This window comes from Penicillium macrosclerotiorum (genome assembly GCF_028827735.1).
Source record: "Penicillium macrosclerotiorum strain IBT 26536 chromosome Unknown utg000001l_segment0_segment0, whole genome shotgun sequence".
Classification (NCBI taxonomy): Eukaryota; Fungi; Ascomycota; class Eurotiomycetes; order Eurotiales; family Aspergillaceae; genus Penicillium; species Penicillium macrosclerotiorum.
The window spans coordinates 1,800,083-1,820,777 of NW_026643081.1; the positions used below are offsets into that span (position 1 = coordinate 1,800,083).

General features: G+C 50.8%; 9 protein-coding genes across 9 annotated transcripts; 5 read left to right on the forward strand and 4 right to left on the reverse strand.

Annotated features, from left to right (window-relative positions):
- Nucleotides 1-753: 753 nt before the first annotated feature.
- Nucleotides 754-2,439, reverse strand: N7462_000612 (uncharacterized protein; the record flags this gene model as incomplete). The annotated part of the gene is made up of 2 exons (XM_057072338.1): nt 754-2,079; nt 2,128-2,439. 2 exons carry the CDS (start codon nt 2,437-2,439, stop codon nt 754-756), a joined length of 1,638 nt encoding a protein of 545 aa, XP_056938868.1.
- Nucleotides 2,440-3,785: 1,346 nt separating this feature from the next.
- Nucleotides 3,786-4,429, reverse strand: N7462_000613 (DNA-directed RNA polymerase II subunit RPB7; the record flags this gene model as incomplete). Its single annotated transcript, XM_057072339.1, has 3 exons — nt 3,786-3,959; nt 4,022-4,102; nt 4,181-4,429. The coding sequence occupies 3 exons, from the start codon at nt 4,427-4,429 to the stop codon at nt 3,786-3,788; spliced, it is 504 nt and encodes a 167-aa protein (XP_056938869.1).
- A 1,369-nt stretch (nt 4,430-5,798) lies between these two features.
- Nucleotides 5,799-6,558, forward strand: N7462_000614 (2-hydroxy-palmitic acid dioxygenase MPO1; the record flags this gene model as incomplete). Its single annotated transcript, XM_057072340.1, has 4 exons — nt 5,799-5,831; nt 5,895-5,918; nt 5,980-6,039; nt 6,100-6,558. The coding sequence occupies 4 exons, from the start codon at nt 5,799-5,801 to the stop codon at nt 6,556-6,558; spliced, it is 576 nt and encodes a 191-aa protein (XP_056938870.1).
- Nucleotides 6,559-7,467: 909 nt separating this feature from the next.
- N7462_000615 (F1F0 ATP synthase subunit alpha) lies at nt 7,468-9,618 on the forward strand (the record flags this gene model as incomplete). Its single annotated transcript, XM_057072341.1, has 5 exons — nt 7,468-7,539; nt 7,721-7,890; nt 8,022-8,078; nt 8,142-8,262; nt 8,368-9,618. 5 exons carry the CDS (start codon nt 7,468-7,470, stop codon nt 9,616-9,618), a joined length of 1,671 nt encoding a protein of 556 aa, XP_056938871.1.
- Nucleotides 9,619-10,475: 857 nt separating this feature from the next.
- Nucleotides 10,476-11,792, forward strand: N7462_000616 (methylenetetrahydrofolate dehydrogenase (NAD(+)); the record flags this gene model as incomplete). Its single annotated transcript, XM_057072342.1, has 4 exons — nt 10,476-10,672; nt 10,869-11,502; nt 11,554-11,643; nt 11,709-11,792. The coding sequence occupies 4 exons, from the start codon at nt 10,476-10,478 to the stop codon at nt 11,790-11,792; spliced, it is 1,005 nt and encodes a 334-aa protein (XP_056938872.1).
- A 454-nt stretch (nt 11,793-12,246) lies between these two features.
- On the reverse strand, nt 12,247-12,999 carry N7462_000617 (signal peptidase complex subunit 2; the record flags this gene model as incomplete). The annotated part of the gene is made up of 3 exons (XM_057072343.1): nt 12,247-12,468; nt 12,565-12,863; nt 12,966-12,999. The coding sequence occupies 3 exons, from the start codon at nt 12,997-12,999 to the stop codon at nt 12,247-12,249; spliced, it is 555 nt and encodes a 184-aa protein (XP_056938873.1).
- Nucleotides 13,000-13,300: 301 nt separating this feature from the next.
- N7462_000618 (ER membrane complex subunit EMC3) lies at nt 13,301-14,339 on the forward strand (the record flags this gene model as incomplete). The annotated part of the gene is made up of 5 exons (XM_057072344.1): nt 13,301-13,350; nt 13,409-13,442; nt 13,510-13,876; nt 13,933-14,094; nt 14,146-14,339. 5 exons carry the CDS (start codon nt 13,301-13,303, stop codon nt 14,337-14,339), a joined length of 807 nt encoding a protein of 268 aa, XP_056938874.1.
- Nucleotides 14,340-14,557: 218 nt separating this feature from the next.
- N7462_000619 (uncharacterized protein) lies at nt 14,558-15,314 on the reverse strand (the record flags this gene model as incomplete). The annotated part of the gene is made up of 2 exons (XM_057072345.1): nt 14,558-14,662; nt 14,733-15,314. 2 exons carry the CDS (start codon nt 15,312-15,314, stop codon nt 14,558-14,560), a joined length of 687 nt encoding a protein of 228 aa, XP_056938875.1.
- Nucleotides 15,315-15,512: 198 nt separating this feature from the next.
- On the forward strand, nt 15,513-19,023 carry N7462_000620 (MET18/MMS19 family protein; the record flags this gene model as incomplete). Its single annotated transcript, XM_057072346.1, has 6 exons — nt 15,513-15,594; nt 15,666-15,939; nt 16,030-16,127; nt 16,181-16,320; nt 16,371-16,559; nt 16,630-19,023. 6 exons carry the CDS (start codon nt 15,513-15,515, stop codon nt 19,021-19,023), a joined length of 3,177 nt encoding a protein of 1,058 aa, XP_056938876.1.
- Nucleotides 19,024-20,695: the final 1,672 nt, after the last annotated feature.

The window sequence follows — 20,695 nt, forward strand, 5'->3', positions numbered from 1 at the left end:
CCAGGGCATCGTAATGCGTATTCGAAATTAGACTTACAACGACTTAGTACGGACATATAGACGAGGCCTAGCTAAGAAGATCAATCCTACTCGGACACACGAGATGCTGGCTCCAGATTCCAGTGAACAACTGACACGAAGTCATTCAATTTTAACAAATTAACAAAACAGGGGTCTGGCAAAAGTAATCTTGTACAGGGAGATAAAAAAAAGTCCACACTGAAGATGATGAGGAAGAGGTAGGAAGAAAGAGTATTTGATGAAGAAATAAGGAGAGATTGTCAAGCCAAGGAGGCGCGGCACACCTGACATAGAGACAATTCAAGAGTAATGAAAATGGTCAATAAGTCGCGTCGCTGGGCTCGGTGGGAGCCGAAGACGCTTTTATTTGTGATAAACAAATTCATCAGCACATCTGAACCTGGTCATACCAAGATCCACGCTCTATAGGCCAAACCCTCCGGCGAGGACAAGTGGGTATAGGGCATACAGAGGTGTCCGACGTGACTGTTCTTCAGCATCCGTTCCGTCCTCTGGCCTGTCTGTTCCGCAGTCTGTGTTTAGGGGGTATGGATTGGGTATCGGTACACATTGCTCGTGATCAAGGTAAGTTGAAGAGGGGGGCATTAGCCTCACTTGGCCGTTGATAGGCTGAATGTTCTTTGTTTGGAGAGATAAGATTGAGGATAGAAAGTGCGAAGATAAATGGTGGGAAGCGGTTAAGAGGATTTGGGGTATGACGGCCTCTTGTTATTACTCGTCATCACCGAGAGTCCAAGTAGGCTGGTTATGAGCGAGGGGGTTGTGCAGAGAGGTAGCTGTCCGGATAGGCTCCGGAGACAGGTCGAAGTTGTCCCATGAAGATTCCATCATCTTTACGGCCTTGACGCGGTCCGAGGAGATAGGCTTGGAGGTCTCGCTACCCGATTTGCTGGCCGTGGGCGAAGCATCGGTCATCTCCCAGTGCGGATCGAAGTCCTTCTTGCGGTTGGCATTATTGCCGACAACGGACAGCGGCTCCTGTTGCTTCTCCTCGGCCTCGGTGGGCACGGCTACACCATTCTCGTCGAAGAGTCGGTTTTCATACAGGTGCTGGCCACGGCCCTGGAACGAGCTAATGATGCGGCCATCATCACCGTCTTTCATCTCATCTGCCATCTCGAAGTGCACCTCTGCGTCCTTCCGGGGCTTAAACACAGGCGGCCGGGCTGGGGGAGACTCGGCTTCAGCATCGCTGTAACCAAAGTGACGCGCCTCCTCGGCAGTCTGGTTACGCACAGGCTTCTGGGGAGTGGCGAAGTCGCTGAAGTCCCATTGAGACTGGTGGCGCGACTTTCCGCGCTTTGGCTCCTCCTTTAACTCCAGCTTGGTGTTGTCGGCACCAATCTCAAAGTGGTGGAACTTCTTGGGGTCGGACTTATACGGGGCACGGTCATCATCAAGAGGCTCCCCCTGAAAGATGAGGCTCCCCTGGAACTTGGAACCTGCCTTGGGAGCAACAACTTTCTCGGGCTTCGAAGGGGTGCCCGGTTCCTCATCACCCACAAACAGCTCACCATACTGGCGCGGAGCGGGCTGGGCAGCGGACGGCGCATAAGGCCGCAAGGGAGCGGAGGTATCCTTGCTCGGCGACAGGAGCTCTGTCAAGGAACCAGCAGCATAGGGATCTTTGGTATGTCTTTTTCCCGGGGAAGAGGATCTCAGGGGCGCATCCACATCCTGATCTCTGGCAGCGTCTGCCTTGTTGGGCGATAGGAGATCGAACAGGGAGTCAGCAGCGTAGGGGTCCTTGATGTGTCGTTTGCCGGGGGAAGACGGTCGCGGAGGCAGGTCGCCATTGCCATCTTGGGACGGAGCCAATGCGGGGGCTTCTGAACGTGCTGTGGCCGAGGTCCTGAGCAGGCGCACTTGCTCCTTGGCTTCACGAATAGGCCACTGACGACCGCGCGCTCCGATAACCTCCACCTCTTTCAACAGGGAGCCTTGGTCCCAGTAGATGCGAACCTGATTGATCTGGCTTTCAGCATTGAAGTGGACGATGTGGACCTGCAGCGAGCGACGACATGCATTAGATTGGGGCTATTGGGACTGTGGATCATGCAATCAATCTGCGATCGGGGAATTTACCGTGGGGAAGGTCACGACGCGGTCGGCCAGGAAATTATCGTCGAGCGATGGGAGATACGCCCCGCCGCCCTCCAAAAATTCCAGGGTCGTCTCGATATCCAAACACAACGCGTCGGAGCTCTCGATGGCATTGATGACCTGGTCAGATTTCTTTTTGACAACACTCGATTGACGCGCGACGTGGGTGGAAATGGCATCGGCGCCATCGATCTTAGTGGTGGTGGGGACATAGATCAGCGAGGCATTAGCAGCCACAGGAGCATTTCGAGGGTTTGCCAGAAACCGCTGGTAGACGTCCTTGAGATAAGTCATGGTAGCCAACCGGGGGGGTGGGGAGGAAGGGAAGGTTTCAGGGCAACGGAGAGGAGGGAGTGACGAGATGGAGAAGGGGAAGCTGATGAAGGTAGATATCAGGGGTGGGAAATGAGGGACACGGAAGTCGGACTACGAAGTGGGACTAGAAGGGCCTGAAGAAGGAGCAGCCGGGGGCATAATCTAAACCCGTTGTTGATATGCGAACGTGAACGTTAGGACTGTTTGTTCGCCGGAGCGCGTGGGCGGCGCAGTACCAGGTACCTGAACCCAAGGGCCCAATGGCCAGGACCCCATAGTGGGGGCCAAGTACCAGGTACCAGATGTAACAGGTGCAGAAAGTGGCCATGAACTGCATCATCCCGTTGACCCAGTAAATAAAACGCGTGCACGGGGCTCAGCAAAACACGCCAGTGTTTCACCACCGAGCGGGAACGCCCCAGTGGGCGAGCCACGGTTGAGCCCGAGGGCGTCTCTCGGGCAACTCGCTGGGAATCATCCTAGTACGAGTATGGACCTACCTAGGCACCATTCATAGCAGACGAACGATGACAGGGTAGCGCAGTCTAGAATGCAGATTGAGTTCAAGACACGAGATCCAGCAATGTGGGTATGAGATCTGGGATTCTCGGCGACGATGACTCCATTGACGAGATACATGCTTCCTCCAATCCCTATACTCCCCCACCGGACGTAGTATATACTCTCGCAGTGCATAGTCCACCGACCCCCAGCGAAACAAGACAATCATGAGTGCAGCGGTCTTGAGCAAAGCCATGCTGGGAACTGATCGTCCTCGTCTTGCTCGGCGCCGAATCGGGGGCCAATTGGCCCCCGATTCAGACCTGACCAGAAAGCTGGGGTAGCAATTGAGGTAATGGAAACGTGGGCCTGATCAATGCTTGAGAATAATGCCAGATATCAGGGGTTATGAGGGAATGGACAATGGGCTCAGAATGGCTGAATTGGGATATCTATGTAATGTGCACTCCCTAGTTAAGGGGGAGAACGACCCTTGGAGGAAAGAATAATCACATGCAAAAAGATTGGATCATTGCCCATATTCCCCTTGCAGACTCTAGGAGCGCCAAATCGACAAGGTCTTTCTTTTGGGGGGTTATCTTCTTCCTCTTCTTTCGTTCTGGTTCCAGAAAGAAACAATGGGGAACCAAATCCGTGTAGATTTCGGTACCCAGTAATTAAATTGGCTCCGTATCAAATCATCATAGTGCAGAGGGGTGTGGGTATGTTGCGGGCTCGTTTCTCGTTACAGTGGTCTGCGGTAAAGAGGATGTTAATGGCCTGGGTCGCAAAAAGGGACGAATAGAATAGGTCATTCAAGTCACTTACCCAAGATAATCCTCCTTGATCGTGCCAATGGCATTGATGGCAGCCACGTCGGGCTTGACACCAAGGATTTTGAGACGCAGGCTAGTTCCTTTCTCGATCACCTGGTCCGCGTGATCGGTGTACTGGGGGGGCACGGTATTCGGCTCCCATTTGATATCGGACGGGATGTTCTGGTAAGAGATGGTAAGAGATGTCAGCGCAAGGCATTGATATCCAGGAGCCTGTCGCATACTTTTCGCGCAATGAAGACTGATAATGGGCCGGCCAACGTGAAGATGCCAGTAGGCTTTACGGAAGTAACGATAGCATCAACCTGCGCAAATCATTGATCAGCAAAGAGTCTCCGCCAGTAGTGAAGGACCTCCAGTCAACGAATCCGGGGCATGCATACTGTCTCGCCACGGAATGGCTTCCAGATAATCGCTCGATACTTAATCGTGTACTCTGCCTGTCCGTCTGACGGAATCACTCGTCCCTCGCCAATATCCACCATATCCATCACACAAATCACGAAGTGGTCGCCCGTACATCGACCCTCCTCTTCCTCGTTGAGACGGGCAATAAGAAACTCCCGCATATTGGGTCCAAAATAGGACGGGTGCAGCTTGAGCACCTTGGTCTCTTCTTTGAGGAAAAACATTGTAACGGTATATCGACGAAGCGAGGTTAGGTCACGCAGATGGTCGATTCGGGCGGCTCGGAGATGTAGGCGCGGGTTGTGGCCTCCCAGAGGGGCAGATTGCTCAATCCCTGGAAATCAAATGCGCTGCAGTCACCGGGTTATCCTCTGTCAAAGATCGTACTTCGTTCCCCGGAGAGCAGTCGGACGCTATGGAGGTAGTGGGAGGTCAAGGATCGGCGTGAGCAACGGTTAGCTCATGGCCTGTGGGCGAGGCGAAGCAAAAGGGAGATATCGCGGCAGAAATGAGCGGAGGATGACTCGTGAGCAAAGCCAGTGTCCGCCTGAGATAATGCGACAGATCCTGATGCTGCCAGCGCGCGTTCGGAGCTTGCCTGAGAATCTCGGCTGGTCCCTCCAGCGGCCCCAGTTTCAATGGAGTTGATCACGTGATGTGTATGTTACCACGGAGCTTGGAAGGGGACAAACACTCTGAGCGGGCCACAGCAGTATATAACACTCTTTGTTTAACAGTGGAATATTTGATTCGTCTGATGTTATGGAGGTAGGTGCATGTGATGATAGAATTGCCTTTTCATACATGTATCCTTTCCCCTGATATCTGATATGGATGAGAGAGATATATATATATGCAACCCAAACTATATCTAGCAAGGGGCGTATTCAACCACCGTCCCAGGGGAGCACCCAAAATACACAGAATATTATCAATTGGGTCCTCTTGATTTTGTAGTCAAAAGAAGTTCCGTATGTGGAAGGGTTCAACCTTCAAGGAGAACCATAGCTTCTACACCCATTCCATTCCATTCCACATCTTCACCCCAATGAATCTTTCAATGATATTCAGACTTCATCATCATCTGCTCATAATACGGTAGGACTACTTGAAAACCCTCATGATCAACATTTAGATTTGGGATTGTCCCTTTTATGGAGCTCTCTGGCTGGGGGCAAGCGGGCAATTTGATAGAGAATTTGCAATGGAGATCTTGTACGATACAATGCCAATCAGTTTTCAGTACACGTAAATATAACATTTATGTAGACATAGCGTTCAATTTCCAAGAGCGCAAACATGCCTTGAAAATCATGCAAATGAAATGTAACCTGTTAGTGCCGGCTTTGTCCAGTGTATGTCACAAAGATACGTAATATTACCACCAGAACACAGCATACAGTGTCCATAATACCGTACGGAAACACATCACCCAGTTCCTCGGCCCAGCACATGACGGTGGACGTCGACAGATTGCACCACTTAGCGCGCCCGGAGATCCGATGATGTAGCCAGAGGCACTCTTCTCCCACCTGCTTACAACGCTCGCCCAAATCCTCTTCCGCGACCCTCTCTACCGACCATCAACGCAGAATGGCGCTGAACCTCGAAAAACAGCTGCTCTTCGTGAGTTGCCGTTTCCCCTCAACCGTGCTGACACCACGCGGGACCATGGCTGACTTTCCGTAGTATGGAGCTTACCATAGTAATCCCGTATGACTTGTCCGTTGTGCCTGACGACCGAAGGGATCCGCCAGCTAAATTCTTCGACTAGGTAAACGTTGCGATTCACATCACTTGCGTACCGGTTCTACTGTTTACTGGTGTTGTGCTCGTATGTTTTCAATTTGACTCCCCTGCAAAATCGCACCTAACCATGAGGTATATTTTCTAGGCATGCAATTCTCCTACGTTCTTCACCCTCCCCGACGCCGTTTCCTTCGAGTACCTCCCAGCAAATGCGGGCACGATCGGGGCCTTCTTCTACGCCTTCTTCTATGTGCTTCTCGAACCCGTCGCCGGTGGCCTCATCGCACCACTCATCATCGGTTTCGCGGCATGTGGTAACTATTTGCTCGGAACCTACGGGATGGATGTGAACTACTGGGCTGCGGGGCTCCATGTTATGTCCTGGGTGTTGCAATTTATCGGACATGGAAAGTTTGAGGGACGCGCCCCGGCACTGCTGGATAACCTTGTCCAGGCGCTGCTGCTTGCGCCGCTGTTTGTATGGATGGAGATCCTCTTCTTCTTTGGGTACCGCCCGGAGCTTAAGCAGCGTTTCGAAAAGAACGTGGAGATCGAAATTGAGAAGTTCCGCAAGCAGAAACAGCTGGACTCGACAGCGAAATGAATGAGGATGGGCGGGCATTGACTGGGGTCGATTGGTCAGTGGAAACCGGGTATTGGTTACTCGCTCGCTGTGCATGGTTATACCGGACGTGAAGGATGTAACGTGTGAGAGACGGTGATTGTTATCAAGCGCGGGCTCATATGATATGGATATGCGAACAACTGTAATAGGGTTGTTGATTGGGGAATGCGTGGAGACTGATTCTCCCTGGTCTATGCGAGGGCGGCTGTTAATTCCCTTGCCGAGCTCGGAGGATGTACCAGGTCAAGCGAGTGAATGCCCATTGTTGTTCACAGGAGGGTCATCGGTATCATTGGCAACCTCGAGGGGATGAACGGTTGAGCTTGAAGATCAACATTGAAGATATTATCTGCGACGGTTCTTCGTTTCTTTACCCGGAGAAACATATTGTTACATCCTCTACAGTGATTACTGCTCGTTGCGGCGCTCGTTGCCGTGACGAAAGGCATTACCTAAGCACATCACTTGACCAGGGAACCCGGCGGTCCGAGAAGAGAAAAAAACGGGAAGGGCTGGCCCGCCTCGGAAGCACCAGCTTTCCCAACACCCTCAACCCAGGGCGCACAGAGGATAGTGAATTTAGAGTCAAAATAGAGGTTGGAACGATAGAACACCCCTAGAACAAGAATTAGAACGCCCGACAGGCAAATTGTGCTCTCCGGGCAGAACGAAAAAGAGTACACCGTGGAGGGTCCGCACTAGGGCCACATCGGAGCGTCCAGGACCCCAAGCGGTTTAGCGCGAGTCCTGAGAATCCTGGCCTCCCCCCCCGACGACAAAGCTCTCCTTCCCACCCGTCCACAACCTTCTCTCCTCTCCGACTCCTCTCCCCAATTACATCTCTCCTTCAGAGAATTCATCCTCCCATCCTCTGAACCCCCTTTCATAATGTTCAGGAACGCTCTGCGGCAGTCCAGCCGCTCCGTTGCGGCCGTTTCGGCCACTGGCCGCGTCGCCTCGGTGAGTCCATCCCATTCTCGACATCCTCGTCCATCGCCTTTCCGGTCTTTTCCATCTCGAATTCGAGCTCGATTGGTCCTCGGATGCCATCACTTCCCTTCGCCTACCCATTGACAATGGCCCTGCCGCGTTTTCCTTCCATGAATCCATCATTGACAAGTTTTTCTCGTTCCCGTTATAGGTCCGCGCGGCTGTTCCCGGCCCCCTCGCCGGTGCCTCCAAGCAGGTCCGTTCCTACGCCGCTGAGGCCAAGGCCACTCCCACCGAGGTCTCTTCCATCCTGGAACAGCGTATCCGTGGTGTTCAGGAGGAGGCTGGTCTCGCTGAGACCGGTCGTGTTCTGTCGGTCGGGTACGTCCAAATTCGCAAGGGCCGTTCCCGGGAAAAAAATTCGGTTACCGGATACCATCTCGATCAACGCGCCCGAAAACACCACCAATGGATTCTTTTTCGAACTAAAGACTGATTGAGCTTTTGAACAGTGATGGTATCGCCCGTGTCCACGGCATGACCAACGTCCAGGCTGAGGAGCTGGTTGAGTACGTGACATCCCCCAAGTCTTGGCATTTTCCGAACTCCCGGTAAACTAACAAAATGTAAAGGTTCGCCTCCGGTGTCAAGGGTATGTGCATGAACCTCGAGGCCGGCCAGGTCGGTGTCGTGCTGTTCGGTTCCGATCGTCTTGTCAAGGAGGGTGAGACCGTCAAGCGTACTGGCGAGATTGTAAGTCTCCTAACCACACCCCCTAAGAGTCCAAGTTTGATATTGCACCCTGGACTTGTCCAAGCTGTTCAATCTTGAAAACAATTGTTCTGACATCCATGCTAGGTCGACGTCCCCGTCGGACCCGAGCTTCTCGGCCGTGTCGTCGACGCTCTGGGTAACCCCATTGACGGCAAGGGCCCTCTCAACACCAAGGAGAAGCGCCGTGCCCAGCTCAAGGCCCCCGGCATTCTGCCCCGTCAGTCCGTCAACCAGCCCGTCCAGACTGGTATGAAGTGTGTCGACTCCATGGTGCCCATCGGTCGTGGCCAGCGTGAGTTGATCATTGGTGACCGTCAGACCGGTAAGACTGCCGTCGCTCTCGACACCATGCTCAACCAGAAGCGTTGGAACAACTCCGGCGACGAGTCCCAGAAGCTGTACTGTATCTACGTTGCCGTCGGTCAGAAGCGTTCCACCGTCGCTCAGCTCGTCAAGACCCTCGAGGAGAACGACGCCATGAAGTACTCCGTCGTCGTTGCTGCCACCGCCTCCGAGGCCGCTCCCCTGCAGTACCTCGCTCCTTTCACTGGCTGCGCCATGGGTGAGTGGTTCCGTGACAACGGCCGTCACTCCGTCATCATCTACGATGATCTGTCCAAGCAGGCCGTCGCCTACCGTCAGATGTCTCTGCTGCTGCGTCGTCCCCCCGGTCGTGAGGCCTACCCCGGTGACGTTTTCTACCTCCACTCCCGTCTGCTGGAGCGTGCCGCCAAGATGAACAAGACCCACGGTGGCGGTTCCCTCACTGCCCTGCCCATCATTGAGACCCAGGGTGGTGATGTGTCTGCCTACATTCCCACCAACGTCATTTCCATTACTGACGGCCAGATCTTCCTGGAGTCCGAGCTGTTCTACAAGGGTATCCGTCCCGCCATTAACGTCGGTCTGTCCGTCTCCCGTGTCGGCTCCGCCGCTCAGGTCAAGGCCATGAAGCAGGTCGCCGGTTCCCTGAAGCTGTTCTTGGCTCAGTACCGTGAGGTCGCTGCCTTCGCCCAGTTCGGTTCCGATCTTGATGCCTCTACCAAGCAGACCCTTGCCCGTGGTGAGCGTCTGACTGAGCTGCTCAAGCAGAAGCAGTACTCCCCCATGGCCGTCTCCGACATGGTTCCCCTGATCTTCGCTGGTGTCAACGGTCTCCTCGACTCCATCCCCGTTGCTAAGATCCTGCAGTGGGAGTCTGACCTCCTCGCTCACCTGAAGAGCACCCACCCCGAGATCCAGCAGACCATTGAGAAGGAGGGCCAGCTCAGCAAGGAGCTTGAGGCCAAGCTCAAGGAGGTCATTGTTGCCTTCAACAGCTCTTTCAGCGCATAGGTGAGCATGGAGACTTTCGAGTGATTCCCTTTCGATTGAGGTAATCGTTCATGTTTTCCTGACTCTATGTGTATAGACAAGATAGCTTGTACAATTTTGAACCCATCTGTTTCTTCTTGTTAACCCTTCGAGGCTCCTAAATGGCGCTCTGGCAAGAATATCGTGATTTCACAGAGTACTGGACGTAGAGAGCGATGTAAACCGCGTCGACTTGAGATCCGGGAAAAGGAAGTCGGACTCTTCTCACCTGGAGCGCTATTGGTTCCTCTGGGCAAGCGACTGAAGCGTTGGGTCACCAAAATGTGATTATATCCTGTACGTTTAGATTTTTTCCGCGCATCGAGGGGCGCGAGATGGGAGGAGGACCATTCTGCTTCCGTCTGGTCTCCGTGTGTCTCTCCATGTTGGATCCGCAATTTATTTCTTTTGTTCACCACATTATCTATTTGTAGACAGTTCTTTCTAGTTCCCCATCACTTGTAGGTTTCCACATCGTACTGAATCATGGTAGATGGAGGGAGATGCTGAAGCTCGACATCGAACAACAAATAGGATTCATGACCCTCGCTCTTGTTATTTTCGATCTCCTATAATCCGAACTCGTTACCGTGTTACTTTGTTTTTTGCCCCTCTTTTAATTCGTCTACTGCTTCATAATTCCTTCGAACCTATTCCCTGTGCCCACTTGGGCCTGCCGCCAGCCCGACAGTGGGCGGCTTCGGCAAGTGAGGCCGAATGCGGCATCCGATTTCTTATCGATAAGCGAACAATCTTTTCCCCTCTGAATTACGAGTCCCCCGCGCGAACCAGAGCCCATTCTTCGAGCAATTTTGTGCCTCTAAATCATAATCGTCGCTATGTCGGCCCCTTCGGACTCCAACCCAGCCTCCTGCAAGGTTATGCTGGCCAAGCATGTTGCCAATGGCCTGCTCAGCGAAGTGCAAGAAGGCATTAAGACTCTTGAGACCCCGCCGCACCTGGTTGGCTTCCTGGCGAACAATGACCCTGCAGCTCTGATGTATGCGCAGTGGACGCAGAAGACTTGCGAGGAGCAGTAAGTTTATAGATATCTTTTTGTTTTGCTGTGCCCATGGCTCCTTTCTGTGGACAGTGGTGGGGTTGGTTTTTATGATTCATACTTGCCCCTCGTCAAAGTTGTTTCAGAGAGAGAGAGATGCGATATTCTACCCCGAGCATTGATCTTTTTTGGACCGCCGTAATATCAATACTAAAGTATTTTCTACGTATAGTGGATTCAAGTACACTCTCCGTGAAGTCTCCCGCGATGACATCGAAGAGGCCATCCTGGACGCCAACACCGACTCCTCGGTCGACGGCATCATCGTCTATTACCCGATCTTCAACAACCGACAGGACCAGTACCTACAGCAGATAGTCGATGTTGGCAAGGATGTTGAGGGTCTGACCCACCGCTACATTTTCAACATGTATCAGAACATCCGCTTCCTGGACCCCGAGACCAAGCGCCAAAAGTGCATTCTGCCCTGCACCCCCCTGGCCATTATCAAGATCCTCGAGTACCTCAACATCTACAATACTATCCTGCCCTACGGTAACCGCTTGTTCGGCCACACTATTTGTGTTGTCAACCGCTCCGAGGTGGTTGGGCGTCCGCTGGCCGCCCTGCTGGCTAACGACGGCGCCTGTGTGTACTCTGTTGATATCACCGGCGTCCAGAAGTTTACCCGTGGTGATGGTCTTAAGAAGCATCGTCATGAGATTGTGGACCTTGAGGGTGCCACTATTAAGGACGTCGCACCCCTTTGCGACGTCGTTATCTCCGGCGTGCCCGGTGATAAATACAAGTTCGACACTAGCCTGCTCCGAGAGGGTGCTGTCTGTGTCAACTTCTCCAGTGAGAAGGTAAGACACACGAGCTCTTGATTTGTCATTTCATGCTAATAATGCCGTTAGAACTTCGGACCCGAGGTTAAGGAGAAGGCCTCCATCTTTGTTCCTTCCATTGGCAAGGTGACTATTGTTGTCTTGCTGCGAAATCTGCTGGTGAGTTAATCGGGTTCACATGAATGTGTACTTTTATGCAAATAGGTTCTAATCTTTTTATACAGAGACTCAACCAGAATCGCCGGCTGGATGACATCAAACCTGCTGCTGCCACTGAGCGGCCGGGTACCCTGGAGGCGTCTTCTTAGATCGCTCCCAACCTGAAAAGTGGAAGTTGGCGGCCGTCACGAGGTTATTGTGTCAGAAAATTCTTAGTATAGACTCTTGTTTTTAGCCATTGTATAGGAAGATCGATCACTCTGTTTTTATTCTTGTTCCTTCTTGCGCTACTTTAGTCAAGTCCAACCTTGAGGGGTGACATAGTTCTCCAGCATCCGATTTATTAATATGGGAGAGATCTTGATAGGTATTTTTCAGACAAGGAATCGAAAATACACGGGAAATTTTGCTATTGGGATACATTGACTGCAGCCGTCAATCCAAAGACATAATTGTTCAATGATCATAAACTTCAAAAGGCTACACTAGCCTGCAAACTCGCTCTGGCATATGAAGATGCACATTTTCGGCCCCAACTAAACAAAACTATCAAAACCAACAATTTCATATCCGGTTTTTCTGTCGGAATCCAATAGGCCTATTCTATTTCTTGTTGCTTTCTTTTGCTGCCAACCTTAGCACATCAACCTCGCTTGCCAGCCAGCGCCGGAACGGCTCCGCATGGAAAACACCGTCCGCAGAGAACCATTTGGTAAAAGGAGCCTCAAATTGATGGTTCTGAAGAACCTTTCCGGACGATGACTTGTATAGCACGCGAAGCTTGTACGGGGTGGTGTTCTTCTTGACCGATGAGGAAATGGTGATCTACCACGACAAGGGAAGGTAAGTAACTTTCTCAGGACCGTGAGCTCATCAAGAGACTCCCAAAGTGCTCAGACATATCCGGTAGAATATACTTACAGTCTCTCCGGTTTTCCGCTTTCCGCAAAACACTTCTCCAGCCTCGACAGCCCAAATCCAGAAAGTGAGCGCGCTGTTGAGGATGAAGTACGAGACTACAGCCGCGATGATCCACGGGGACGTCGTAGCTTCCCAGCCAAGCTTGCGGTCTGCGTAGAAGGTGAAACCTGCAATCGCGACGGCGCTGTAGCCCAAGACAAAGCGGATGTTGCTCTTGGTGTGGTCTGGTGCGAAGGCGTAAGGCGCGGGAAGGTTGGCCAGATACGGGGTTAAAGCATCATCACTGGTGGATTTTAGGTCTGCGAGGCGAGGCGATGTTAGCCTGGTGGTCCCTTTGGTTCTGAGGCTTCTCTGGGGCAGGGGTATTGTGCATGAAGGAGTAGATCGGAGGCGCTACACACCGTTGGTCGAATAGACCGGCACCTTGGTCGCCATGAGTGCAATTCAAAAAGCCGAGCAGGTAATAATATCGAGGACCTGCTTCAACTAGCAGTGTAAGGTTTGTTTGAAAGAAGGTGGAGTTGAAGACAGAGCCGCCGTGTTTATCGCAAGGACAGTAAGTTGCGGCGTGGCCCTTTGGAGAGCTGCAGCTAAGGCGGGCCAATGACACGCTACCTCACCTCCGTCAGGGTTCCTCTTCCTCCCCATCCGCAGCCACACCCCGAACAACTCGCAGCCTCCGGCCATTCTACCAGCCAGCAATACCTTTTTGACCGGTTGGTCTTTTTTTTTTGCAATGGCAGTACAAGGTGTCGAGCAGACGATCCTTCGGGACCCGGCTCTCTTGTGAGAGGTACCCCCCGACTGGATGAAGACAAGCCTCAAAACTGACATCGGCTGCTAGCTATTGGATCTTGTTCCCAATCTCGGTGGTCATGGTATGTGGGCTCCGATTCTTTCAGGGGATATTATGGGATATCAACCTAATCTGCTCTACTTCAATAGATCTTGACCGGAATTCTGCGCCACTATGCCACCATTCTCATGAACACGCCTCCTAAACCTCCCTCCAGCCTCGCTGAGTCGCGCGAGCGCCACGCCCTCCTCCGCGGCGTAAATTTGCGTAATCATGCGACCTCCGTTCTGGGCCGTGAGGCTTTTGAGTCGCGCAAGAACTACCTGGTCTCGGGCTTCCGAAGCGGCGCGTTCCTCAAGGACCCTAATAACCGTGGTCAGCCGCCAGCGAACCCAATGACGGATCCCGCCGGCATGGAAGCGATGATGGGTATGCTGAAGGGAAATATGATGATGATGATTCCACAGACACTTATTATGAGCTGGATCAATGCTTTCTTCTCCGGATTTGTGATATGTAGGTGGCGGCCTGACGTTCCATGATATGGTAGGGTTTGCTGACAGGCATTACAGTAAAACTGCCCTTTCCATTGACTATTCGTTTCAAGTCGATGCTTCAGTCAGGTGTTATGACTCGCGATCTGGATGTACGATGGGTTTCGAGTCTGTCATGGTACTTCCTCAACCTGCTTGGTCTGCAGTCTGTCTTTGGATTCATTCTTGGCAGTGACAACGGTCAGTCTTGCTCAAATCCGACTATCTAGTTAATCCTTCTAACCTATGCAGTAGCTGCCAACCAAATGTCCCAGCAGATGGGAATGGCTAACCCTGCCGCTATGATGAACCCCATGCAGCCCGGACAAGACCCCGACAAGCTGTTCTTGAGCGAGGCAGAGAACCTGGAAGTCATGGAGCACTTTTGCATTCTTGATGGCGTTGAAGAAAGAGTCCTGCGGAATTTTGCTCCGCAGATCAATTAGGCAAATTGGATCTCGCATGAGGAACTGCACGCTCAGTGTCATGTATATACCTACCAGGAGGAGGTCACTAACTGACGCTGAATAGACAAAAGAGTTCTTGATATGTCCAATATGTTCAATACAGAGTTAACCGTTGGTATCAAGCTACACCGTGTACTTTGTCTTGCAAAAGTGATCATTCAATTCTCATTAAGTATGCCGTAATTCGTAATATCAAGCTATGAACTGCCTATACGGTAGTTGATCACACCGTTTAATACCCAGACCTCTCCATTTGCCACTTTCTCAGCAACACTATCGACCTCGATATTGCCTGGTTGAAGCTGCAGCCAGTTAGTCATTTTGGGATGACTTCATATAAGTTCTAGAGGGTGAGTGTGAAATAAGACCTACAATGATCTTGTCTCCTTCTTTAACCCATTTGATGCTCTCGCCTCCTAATGTCTTCACCTCTTCTCCAGCTCTCCACGGGCTCACGGGAACAAGATGAGCTTCTACAAAGCGTCGCAAATTACGCCTCGCCCGTTCTTGTCCCTCGTTCCCTTCGTACGCATTTACCTCGCCATATTTAGCATAGTCTTCCGGGTCTTCCCAAGGCTTTCGTGGCAGTGCCTGGACAGCGCTATTGCGCGGAGCTAGGACAGTGATGTTGCTTGATGCGTCATTGAGACGGTTGGAGATGGAGTCGAAGTCTCGCGTCAGTTGGGCGAAGATATTGATTCCTTTGGTCTTTGGGAGCACATCTGAGACCACAGGTTGATCGGCTCCACCGACAACATCCTCGTTGGGAGCTGTTGACGGCGGTTTGGCGATGCTAGGAATGAATTTATCCATAATAGCTTGTCGGTCTTGCGAGGAAACCAGTGGCTGCTGACGGTGTAGAGACACGGGAATACTTAGTCCCAAAAGAGCCACAGTCGAACTAACAAATGTTAGAAGCAAAAATATTGATGCAAGGGACCTCGTGTCTTTCATCTTGGGCGTATCAAGTTGTTGTAAGAGGGGACATGCCAGCACCAGCCATGACGCAACCGGAGCACGTGATGTGGAGCAATATCATATCACCTGACTGTTATCGATAAGGGCCACAAGAAAATGGCAGGAGGGGAACAGGTCTAATCTCCAGTCTCCTGTATCTCCACGCTTGGCTGTCTTGGTCGATTGATTGGCACCATGTCGGCCCTGCAGACTTTTATGCTGGTAGTGGAACACAATAAAGAAGAAGCCAAGCTTATCGCCAACGGCGTCGCTCAAGGTAATTGTGATTCCAACGCCGCGGCCCCGCTTCCATAGCACCTTATGACTCTAACCGAGGAGGTAATGCAGATGTCGAAAGCAAAAAGACCACTCTGATTGATATTGTCCAGCAGCTGGGGGAATACATCAACGACGAAGACCCAATTCTCCGGGGAAAGGCCGTTTCCTTCCTCACATCCGTTATCAAAGCGTTGCAGCCCCGATTCCTGTCTAGACAGCAGATTCAGGTTCTGACCACCTTTTTTTGTGATCGAATTGAAGATGGAGGCGCAGTCGCGGGGCTGGAGACATTGCAGGGCTTGGAACGGTTCACGAAGGAGTTAGCGACTGAGACAGCGGAAGCGTACGTGTGGTTGCTATCCAAGTGCTCAGGCTTGCCTTTGACTGGGGAAATGAGCGAGGATCCAGCAAATTTATACTAATACTTTAATAGTCTTTTCTCTAATTTCCAAGATCTGCAATCTCGGTCTCAATCGCAACGATTCCAGGTCTACCAGTTGATGAACGAATTGATGTTAAAACACCGAGCTGGTATGTGGCATGATGTTTGCTTGTGTTTTCAATGTTGTACTAATATCGAATAGCATTGGCTAACATGGGTGATATATCACTCGTTGGAATTGTGGATCTTATGACCGGAGAGAAGGACCCGCGGAATTTGATGATTGTCTTCTCCATCTTGAAGGTAGTCATGATGGAATGGGACATCACAAACCATGTTGAGGTATGCTTCTTTTTGAATGAAAGAACTTCGTTGCAAGCTAATATGTATAGCTCCTTTTTGATTCCGTCTATAATTATTTCCCGATCACTTTTAGACCTCCACCAAACGACCCGTACGGGATCACCGCGCAAGACTTGAAGAATCGTTTGCAGGACTGTATCAGTTCAACTCGGTATTTTGCACCCCATGCAATTCCAGCGCTGCTCGATAAGCTGGACTCTACTTCACCAAATGTTAAGGTAAGTCTTCTATTCCCTAGTCTAAAATCAGCAGATGGTTTCTAGCGGACGGTCACTGATATCAGCCCAGAAAGACGCACTCAACACACTCATTGCATGTGTTCACTCATATGACCCTGATACCGTATCCCGTTACTCAATCACTATCTGGGAAGTTCTCAAATTCGAAATTCTCAATGCTCAGGAAGAGTTTTTATCAGAGCTGTCTCTACAGGCTCTCCAAAGTATCGCACAACGGCTTTCAGAGGGTGTCACACAAGTCACTCAGGAGCTACCAATTGCGCAGTACCTTCGACCTATAAGCAAGGAGTGCAATGAACAATTGCAAGAACCGCAACAGAAACAAGCCAAGCCTGCGCAGCAGATTCTCAAATCGCTATCATCCTCCTCAGCTGTGGCTTTCACCCTTGTAGTCCAGACAGCTGTCGCTCCTATATTCACCATCTACCAGGAGGCGGATGGGATTTCCAAACAAAGAGCTCTTCTTGAGACACTTTCGGTGCTTTTCGAGTCTGCAACCGTTATCTTCGGTCAATGGACGACACGTGGAGGCGAAGTTGGATATACGAATCCACTTCTTGAGTTTAAGGATCAGTTCTCAGATGTACTGGGTCAAGCTCTGATGGGTGCTGCTAAAGAGGAGGTGTCATTCCGGGTCACTGCCCTGAAGGGCTTTCTGCGTCTCTCTACCCTGCGTGACTTCTTCCAGGACAACGAGATTGGTTTGTTTGTGCAGTATCTGGATGAGATTCTTCTCAAGGAAGAATCTGTTGGTCGGAATGACTTGAAGATGGAGGCTATTGCAGCTCTCGCCGAGATCTCGAAACATAAGCCTCGTCTGATTATGGACATTACCTTCCCTGCATTTGTTGCGACACTACCGGACGAGGATGATGGCACGAACTCCGCCTATCTGTCCACCCTTGATATTCTGGCTCAGATCAGTGTTGAGAGGGATATCTTCGAAACTCTTTTCAGACGTCTATTCAGCAAATTATCTGTACTACTCCAAAAGGACGAGCCTGGATCTATTGAATACCCGCGAGCCATCCTTGTGACTATTCTCTATGTCATGCAACAGAGAAAGCTGGATAATGATCCAAGTGTGGACCTGTACTTCGAAAAGATTGTCGTTGGGCTATGTCGCAGCGTTGCGGATTCAGCGTCGGGCAATGGCAAGAACCGAATTCTCAATGATCCCACTATTCTCGATACACTTGGACGGTTGTGTAACCTTCTAGTGCGATCTGTTTCTGCTCAAAAGCAGGAACAAGTGACGGAGAATATTTATACACTCTTCTCCACACCAGACAGCTTTAAACCCGTACCTTTCTCCCAGGAAACAAGCACCGATAAGGAACGAACGATGATTCTCTCGACATATCTACTTGCAGGTGTTCCTAAAGAACACGTTGGTCGTCTTCCCTATACGTCCCCCAATATGTCCGATCTTCTTTCAGACCTGGTGCAGCGCTCGGTAATTGAGAATGCAGAACCCGCTACACATGTCGCCTCCTTGCGCCAATTAGCTCTACTTGTCAACAAATTCTTGTCCAAGCAAGATCTGAATATTGCCGAGAAGCTCTTTGATACCATCATTTCTGAGAAGCAGACACTCAACGCCCCTACGATCCGCACTATCTTCTGGCTTTCAAAGGCTTTGGTTCTTCGTCTTGCCCCAACCACAACCCATATATTATCCTCGCTCCTGAGTCTCCTCTCGTACCCCGACCGACAAACCAGCGCCTCTGCAGCCCGAGGTTTCGCCATCCTCCTCAGTGATGATGAAGTTCTTTCTGTTACCAATGGAGCATTTATTCGTATGCTATCCAAGCAGCGCGTTTTCACAACAGTGATTCCGCTGATCTCATCGCGTATCCGTGAGGTCAACATTGCTGGTAATGACGACGCCGCCCAGAAGGCTGAGTCGGATCACATCAAACCAGCCCATCTTACCGCTCTTGCCGGTATCCTTTCCACCATCTCCACGGACTTGGTCATGCCTGAACTCCCCACCTTGCTGCCTCTGCTTCTTCAATCTCTGGACCTCCAAACACCCGACTCTGTCGCCGTTCGGGCAGCCACTCTCGACACACTTGGCGTGATTATTCGCGACAATGGGGTCGCAGTCATAGATAAATGCGGACATGTCCACAGTCTCGTCACGAGACTTCTCAAAACAACTGAAGCCAAGGCAGAAAATGGCGCGGTGAACACCCCCCGTCTCCGCGTGGACGCTTTGAAGTGTCTGTACCTGCTCGCAGCAAAACAGATTCCCGGTGACGCCGCTCCCAATTCCCGTCCGCCCCCGTCCATCTCCCCACTCCTCCCAGAAAAGAATCATGTTCTCCGTGCTCTTCGCTTTGTTTTGGATGATCCCAAGCGAGATGTTCGAAAGGCAGCAGTGGATGCTCGAGGGGCGTGGTTGCGTGGTGTTGATGATGCGCCCGAGGAAGAGGACTGATGGAAGTAATGGATTCCACTCTTCGGGAGTAGCAGCTGAATTTTCTGCGTAGATGACCTTTTCGATGTTCATACATAGCCTTGATATACCTGATGACTAAAATAGAGTGCTTATACACTGATGGAACGATACTCCTAGTCAATCAAGGGGTACTCTATCGCATAAGCTGAGCCAGAGCCTTCAAGTAAGATACTGGGAATAGACATTTCATCTGAAATAGAGTTTGAGGGACCTAGAAACGCCACTCTAGTAGATCCTCTCAAGATGCCTAGAATATTGTCATTGTGTGCGTTAGGGACAAAGTCCAGCGGTCTGTCTAAAGCCGATAGTCTGTTTCGGTCCGGAAAATCAATCAAACAAACAGCCATGATATTTCGGCCCCCAACAGCAAGAACAGAATACATGATTCACAGGTGCTGCGTATTCGCTTAAAAAGTGTTGGTATTGTATTGGATCTCAGGGTGTTGGGATATTGGATTTTGGCTTTTCTGATAAGGAAGGCCTGACACCTGCCTTTTTAAGTTTGGGTTCGTTGATGTCTGGCGGTAATTATGCAGTTATTCTAAATTTGTAGGATTGGGCCAACCCGTGTTAAACCTTCCTCATGGTGCATAGCACATAGTAAAAAGTAATTAAATATTCGAGTTCGTGCTGTTATGGTGCAGAACGATAAATCTGATACTTTGTGATTACAATGCACTATTTTTGATAAATCTGAAATTATGCCGCTGTGAATCATAAATAATAAGTTAAAGAGCATCAAATGGAAGAAAGAGCCCGGGCGAAGATGCAAATTGGTATGCGGATCGCAACGTTACAAAGGTCAGGGCCTGATGCTCCTCATCGCCGAGGCTCGGAACGTTCTCAGCAAGGCTTTGGTAAGACAAATCCTAGCACTTTATAATTGTACATCTGCAGCAGCGGCTTAGGGGACAGAACCTGGTCCTAAAATGTGATGTGATTGATGGGTTGATGCTGAGGCTCCTCAGCCAATTTGGGGTCCGGTTTTTTTAGCTTGGCAGAGAGCATCTCCAAACACAAAAGGCCCCTCTCTTGCTTTTACAATCTCACAAACTTGAAATTCCGGAGCACATAAAGGGTCTTCTTCTCTTCTCTTAATCTAAATTTGGAATAGCTCATAGTGATTGCCGTGTTCGCTCTGATCTATCGCATCACGGCGGCTCGTACAAGGCAACAAGCGTTCCTGTTGGTTCCAGCGGCTCCGGAGGTGTTGTAGAGGGGCCGGCGGTTAATAGCAGCACGCCTTGAATGGCCTACACTGGGTTTCGTATTTGACTCTCCTTTCTTCCTTCTTCCTTCTACCTCTTTTTCGAACGCCTATCTCGTATTTGGTTGATAGATGACAATATTGTCGGCGACATGATTTTGATACCCCTGGTCCAGTTGATTTCTTGGTTCACTGTCTGCACATATGGCTTGGCTACGGAATTGCCTTTATCCATCTCGGCGACGGTAAAGCTAGGACAGGTTGCCTATTATATGCATCGAGTTCCTGAAGTATGTATTTGCGGGACCCAAAGGCTTGGGTTTGTTTCCCTAATAATTTGAACAAAGTCTAACTTGTCCCTTAGCCTGGGGAAGCTATCGGCGAAGGACAAATTGCGGCTCCTTGCACCGTAGTTACTATGAATGGGGCATTCGACGAGAATTT